This window comes from Nicotiana tabacum, chromosome 2 (assembly GCF_000715075.1).
Source record: "Nicotiana tabacum cultivar K326 chromosome 2, ASM71507v2, whole genome shotgun sequence".
Lineage (NCBI taxonomy): Eukaryota > Viridiplantae > Streptophyta > Magnoliopsida > Solanales > Solanaceae > Nicotiana > Nicotiana tabacum.
The window spans coordinates 70,899,880-70,906,851 of record NC_134081.1 but is presented as its reverse complement, the minus strand read 5'-3'; the positions used below and the strand labels follow the sequence as shown (position 1 = coordinate 70,906,851).

The 6,972-nt window shown below is 35.9% G+C and overlaps 1 protein-coding gene across 2 annotated transcripts; it reads right to left on the bottom strand.

The window, feature by feature from the left end:
* Window positions 1–2,807: 2,807 nt before the first annotated feature.
* LOC107810589 (putative WRKY transcription factor 9) lies at window positions 2,808–5,417 on the bottom strand. Of its 2 annotated transcripts, none has more exons than XM_016635375.2 (5): window positions 5,210–5,417; window positions 4,973–5,116; window positions 4,287–4,625; window positions 3,856–3,969; window positions 2,808–3,688 (listed from the first exon to the last, which is right to left on the bottom strand). In XM_016635375.2, exons 1-5 carry the CDS (start codon window positions 5,384–5,386, stop codon window positions 3,239–3,241), a joined length of 1,224 nt encoding a protein of 407 aa, XP_016490861.1. In that variant the 5' UTR covers window positions 5,387–5,417; the 3' UTR covers window positions 2,808–3,238. The 2 variants fall into 2 exon arrangements, with proteins under 2 accessions (XP_016490861.1, XP_016490863.1); XM_016635377.2 differs by having other exon boundaries at window positions 4,287–4,565.
* Window positions 5,418–6,972: the final 1,555 nt, after the last annotated feature.

Sequence of the window (6,972 nt, the reverse complement as noted above, 5' to 3'; positions counted from 1 at the left end):
AGCTCCGTTGAGTGATTTTGGGGTTGGGAACGCATCCGAAATGTGTTTTGGAGGTATGTAGTAGATTTAGGCTTGAATTGGCGAAAGTTAGTTTTTCGACGATTTCGTCCGATAGTGAAAATTTTGATATCGAGCTCGGAATGAAATTCCGAAGGTGGCTGTAGGTTTGTAGTGTCATTTGTGACCTATATGTAAAATTTGAGGTCATTCGGACTAGATTTGATGTGGTTCGGCGTCGTTTGTAGAATTTGGAAAATTTTAAATTCTTAGGTTTGAATCCGTGCTTAATTCATGATTTTGGTGTTGTTTGATATGGTTTGAAGGCTCGACTAAGTTTGTATGGTGTTATAAGATTGGTTTGTAGGTTTGGTTGAGGTCCCGGGGGACTTGGGTGTGTTTCGGATGCTTAACGGAATGAATTTGGACTTAGGAAATATCTGGTGTTTTTGCTGGTTCTGCTACAATCGCACCTGCGCAAGGCTGCCCGCAGGTGCGAGAAAATTGGCGCAGAAGCGAAGTTGGGTGGATTGGTCTGGGGTCGCAGGTGCGTGGGAAAAGGACGCATCTGTGATGCCCGCATATGCGCAAGACTGTTTGCAAGTGCGCAAGTTAGGCAGAAGCGGAGGGGATTTCCGCAGGCGCGCACGCGCAGGTGCGGCCCTTTAGTCGCAGGTGTGAAGGCAGAGGGGGGCAAGTGAATTGTGCAGATGCGCACTTTTTTCACACAAGCGCACCCGTAGGTGCGAGCCCAGGTTCCGCATGTGCGAAAATACCTGGGCAGTGGTTAAAACCGAAGGGCTTCGCGATTTTTGTCATTTTTGACTTTGCAAACTATGTTTAGGGCGATATTTGAGGGCATTTTCGAGGCATTTCTTGAGGTAAGTCCCTTGTGCTTATTTTTTATCAATAATCTTGCTTTACCATGTATTTTCTCACCTAGTTAGTGTGTATTTAAGGTGAAAAATTGGAAGTTGGAGGCTAGGGATTTGGAAGTTTGATTTGAGGATTTGGAGGACCATTTGGTGTCGCATTTTAGTAAATTTGATATGGTTAGACTCGTGAGTGAATGGGTGTTCAAAATTTATAATTTTTACCCGATTCCGAGACGTGGTCCCGGGGAGACTTTTTTGGCGTTTTCCCTGATTTCACGCTTTAGCTTCGAATTAATTAGCTAAATTAGTTACTTGTAGTTATATTTACATTATGAAATTAATTTGAATAGATTCGGGCCATTTGGAGTCGGATACTCGTGGCAAGAACGTGATATCGAGTTGATTTGAGCGGCTCGAGATAAGTGGCTTGCATAACCTTGTATTGGGGACTTTCCTTTAAGATGTTTGATAATAATTGATGTGTGGACGTCGTGTACGTGAGGTGACGAGTACGTACAGGGGCTATTATTGCAAAAATTCCATTTTTTCCTTTCTAAATCATAAACTGTTTTTTTTTGTTATTAAATTGCACTAATACGTTTAATTGTTAAACTTAGACTAAAGAAGCATGCTTACGTATTTTAACTGCCTATTTGACATTCTGTACGCCATGCTTAGTTAAGTTCCTACTTTCTTTATATGTGTTCAGTATAAACTGTATAACTCCGATATCATACCTGCCATTTCATCTTGTGTTGCATATTTAAATTGGGACTACGGACGTATTCCGGGAGATCCCCCTGTCTTGGGACTACGGACGTATTCCGGGAGATTCCCCTGTACTGCATATTTACTTTGGGACTACGGACGTATTCTGGGAGATCCCCCAGCACTGCATATTTACTTTGGGACTACGGACGTACTCCGGGAGATCCCCCTATACTGCATATTTACTTTATGACTACGGACGTATTTCGAGAGATTCCCCAGCATTGCATATTTACTTTGGGACTACGGACATATTTCGGGAGATCCCCCTGTACTGCATATTCATTTGGAACTACGGGACGGTATCCCGGGAGATTCTCCACTGTGTTTACCTTGTTCTGAGCCAAGTACTCCCTTAATTGTTAAATTTTCGAGAATTTCTTTAACTGTGTTACCGTAAATTTTACTTATATCTTTTACTGTTTAATTTATTATATTTACTCCAGTAGGGCCTTGACCTGACTTCGTCACTACTCGACCGAGGTTAGGTTTGGCACTTACTAGGTACCATTGTGGTGTACTCATGCCCTTTCCTGCACATATTTTCGTGTGCAGATCCAGGTGCAAGCTATCAGCCTCGGGGTTAGTGCGTGCTGCTGATTCTAGGAGACTTCAAGGTACTTCTGCTCCGCAGATCCTCGGAGTTCCCTTCTACTCCCTCGCCTAGAGACTTTCTTTATTATCTTCAGACTTTTGTGTAGAGCAACATAGATTATAGCAGCTTGTGACTTAGTGATATTCCGGGTCTTGGGGAATTATTTTGTATATTCCGAGTGGTACTACTCTTGGCTATTCACAATATGTTATTTATCTTTAAAATATTGTGTTTTTCTTTATATTTTTCGTAATATTAGGCTTACCTAGTTGCAAAGACTAGGTGCTATCACGACACCTTACGGAAGGTTAATTTGGGTCGTGACAACTTCGATCAAATTTCTCAACATAAGTCTTTGTTAAAGTCATATTGGCTACGGAACCAAACCCGGTTAGACCGGCTCTGATACCAGTTTATTAGGATCGGGAACTCGGGTAGTACGGAATTTAGCCAAACAACGGTATAACGACAATAACAAAGACAATGAAAGTTGATAACAACAGCAATTAAAGAATATAAAGAAGACACAAATTTAACGTGGTTCGGTCAGTGTGACCTACGTCCATAAGCGGAGAAGAATAATTTTACTATACCAATAAGAATACAAAAGAGAGTACAAAATTAGAGTAAATACTCTAATTAATCCCAAATACCCTAAGAGAATAACCTCACAAGATCACTCCAAAGAAATGGTTCACACAAGTGCTTCCCAATACTCAACTCTCATACAAAACACTCTTAATAAAGGAAGAAATGAAAAAACAAGAAATGAAGAGTCAAGTCTTGTTGGTGTGTCTAAAATGAACTAATGGCCTTCCCTTTTATAGGCAAAAAAGTCTTGGTCTCTTAGGTGTAAAAGAAGAGATACAACTTGTGCAAATGATGTCCACCACACAATACAATATTTTTGGGTCCCAAAGAATATTGCCAACAAAGTCTACACTTTGCAAAGATACTTATGCTTACGTGAGATGGACTCCATTAGCCAAAATATTAGCCATAATTACATATAATTATTGTTATTTCCCTCAAATTGTGGTCCCATCTCATTATGAATAATATCAGCTAGCTTATAAGCAGTAAAAATATTATTGCCAATTGTATTCCTTTCATAATTGCTTGGTTTGGGAAACCAAGAATTGCCCAATTGAGCTGCTTCAGATAATGAAGTGTTTGAAAAAGAATTAACAATGGGATATTGTTCATGGTTATAAAGATTGTTTCTCAGATTGGAAGTATAAGGAGATGAAGAAGAGTTGATAATATGATATGGGGAAGGGAAAAATGTTTGGTTTAATAAGTTGGAAGTTCCATTAGAAAGAAGAGGATTAATGCTTGAATCCACCAAAGTGAAGGAACCTGCTGTTGATGCCATTGCCACAGGAAGTGGATGGTTATGTGTTCCTTCATATGTTGTGATCAATATTGACATGTCCTCCACACATCTTTGCACCTAATCAAAAGGCTTAATAAGTAACATGGTTTCTAAATACTATATATTCAATTCTATCTGTATTTTTCCTTTTACATATATATAAATTAGTTTGATCGGGGAACGCTGACCTCGAATAAAGTGCCATATATAATTCCAAAAATTAAGTCAAGAATTTATTTGCTAACCTGCTTTCTTACTGGGCATCCAGGAGCCACAGTGCAACGATAATAAGCTCTAGGACAAGGATTTCCTTTAGCAATTTTTTGACCATATTTCCTCCAATGGCAGCCATCATTCATCTGAAAAATATGATTTTTTTTAATTATTACTTCTGCATTTTTTTATGTTATTCCAAAAAGAATTAAATTCTATATATTGACATTGTAAAAGAATTTTGACAGTACTGACTATCAGGTCAGATAAATGATAACAAGAGGTAATTGTGTCCACAAAAAAGAAAAAGAAAAAGAAAAATGGAACTAGTAACTCCAAAAACAAGGGAAGGGAGGTTATTCACTATAAAATACACAGAGACAACAAAAAATTATTTTCATTGTCACTTTATATAAGTTAAATTCGACAATTAAGTTATATATGTTGGTACAATTCAACTTACTGTGGCAGCTTCACATTTTGCCCGGATTGAAACCCTAGCTTTTCTATTTGGAGGAGAATTCATCACTTGACTTGTAATTCCTCCAAAGTTGCTTCCATGTGAATTATTACTACTTTGTATTGGCAAATATCCAGTGGTTGTGGCATCTTCTTGTTTCTCTTTTCTTTCTTCATCTGCTTCTACTTTGCTTGCATTGCTACCACTACTTAATAGTGTCAAAGACAACCCTAATTCACCATCTCCAATATCATTTTCTTGTGATGCTGGTGAATCTGTCCTCTTATTCATATCAAAATCAATACAGTAAGTTCCATGAAGTGAAAGCAAATCTTTAGGATCCTACAATCGAAAAGAACAGAAAATAAAACAAACCCTTCATAATTTGGTTAACTTTATATACAACAAATTACGCTTGAATTATAGCCAAATCAGTATTGTTTCAAGATCATCTATCTATGAACAACAGAGATCCCTGAATATTCATTTGACAAGCTAGCTCGTTAGCGCCCCTTATTTCACTAAAACAAATAGGGAAAAAATTGATTTTGAGAAAGAAGGATTTCTACTTAGATTAGTTTCTTAGTAGTAAAAGATATATAAGGCAAGAAGCAAGGGCATATAATATGAGCCGTTACGCCTTAACGCATTCGTTTTCTTTTATAATTCATGCAGGTAGCTAAGTTTACCTTCTTGCCATTGTTTTGTTGAGTATTTGAGAATTTCTTTTGTAAGTCATAATAATCTTTCATTGTTTGCTCTACTGCCTCCCTTAGTACCTTGTTCTCCTCTTTCATCATGTTCATCTCCTTTTGTAACACCGAGAACTGATACTACAAAAGAACAAACTTTAATTAGTCCTCGTACGTAGTCAAGAACAATATAAGAAGCTTATAAGAAAATATTGCAAGTGATTGAATGTGTACCTCTTCTCTTTTCGAGTTCTTTCCAAATTCTTTTTCTTTACTTTGTATTTTTGCATCAAATTGTGACAATTCTCTTGATGAATTGACTTCATTTGATAGCTCTTCATGATCAAGCTTCAAGGAAAGATCAATTGTCTCTATCTTTTCATCACTTCCAAATTTTCTGCTGTTGTCCATATGGAAGAGAGAAAACGTTGGGCTATTAACTTGTCTTCTTCTCTTTATTTATTACTATATAACTTTCTTAAACTCGCTATTTATGCTGCTTTTGGGGCACCAAAGTCAATTCCAACGTCTCAAATGAGAATAATTAGATATATAAGGACACATCTAAGTGTTGACTTTAATTAACCTATTAATACAAGGTAATTAGAGGTAGTAGTAAGGCAAAACTAATTAAGATATTCTTACATATTGACAGACAGTCTGGCAACACTTGAGCATCCCCTCTCAATATTCTTACATATTGACAAATTACTCGACTATGCTTTAGTTTTGTCCATTAATCTTGTTCATACAAACGACAAATACATTTAGACTTTTAAAGCCGTCCAGTTATTGAATTTGATTTTTTCTAAGTAGTATCATGTTTCAAACATGAACATTTCCACTTGAAAATTCAAACCCTATTGCAAAAGTAATCAAATTAAAGATGCTAATAATAGGGGCACTAAAGGATAGAGGGTAAAACTATTCGACTAACAACATCGTACATAACTAGAAATAAGTGCACTAGATTGTCCTTTTAAATAAAGGTGTGCCGCTAAAGATCTACTTCAAATGCTCGAATTATTTATTCTGCATTCTTTTTCCGAAATCAAATCTTGATTTCAGTTTCATTCAACTTTGTAGAAATCATTAGAAGGTAAAGATTGTAACTTCACTCTTTCTTTTCTCCTAAAATGGTCTCATTTCTAATGGTGATTAAGTAGGTAAATATATTTTCCAAATTATATTATTAATGTACTTGTAGTTTAGATTTCAACCGACTTTACTGCATATATAAGTTCAATAGGCAAAGTATCATGGCATAGAAAGATGATTTTCCAAAAAAATAAAATAAAAAATCAACTGCTTAATTAAGAGAAAAAAGAAAAGACAAAGAACGAAGTTGAATTTTTGTTTATTGGGATCTGTAATGACGCAGGTTAAGGTATTATTATCTTGTATGATACTTGTGTTTCGAGCGAATAATATGGAAATAAGAAATATTTCCAGCATTTCCAACTCATAGTATCTACAGTCTCCACTTCAAGGGACAAACAACAAGTCAACCTATCCAAAATTCATTACACATATATACTATTAAGTTGTATTAATAATGTTGATGATAGGAATTTTGATAATGATGATAATTGATAATAAGAGAATTAAGTATTCAGAAAGTGCTTTTGTCCATATTTGCAAGTAACATCCCGAGCTTGTGCATCTTTCCAAAGTTGTGGACCATTTCCATAAACATTCGAGAATTGTTATTTTATTGACATTATTGCCTAGGGAGGCTTTTTTCAGTCAATTTAGCAGGTCGTAAATTTTGTATACTTGGTGTAACAACTAAAATTTCGTTCCTGAAAATAATAATCTAGACAAAAAATATAGCGACAAATAAAAGTAATTCAATTTCAATAATTGTGATGACCAAAAATATCATCTTTAATTTAAACATTCATTACTGTGTTCTAAAACCTCGAAAAGCACTATCCATCATTTTTCAACTTGCGTGCATAGTCCGTATAATTTTCCGCAAAGTTTTTATGTGAAAA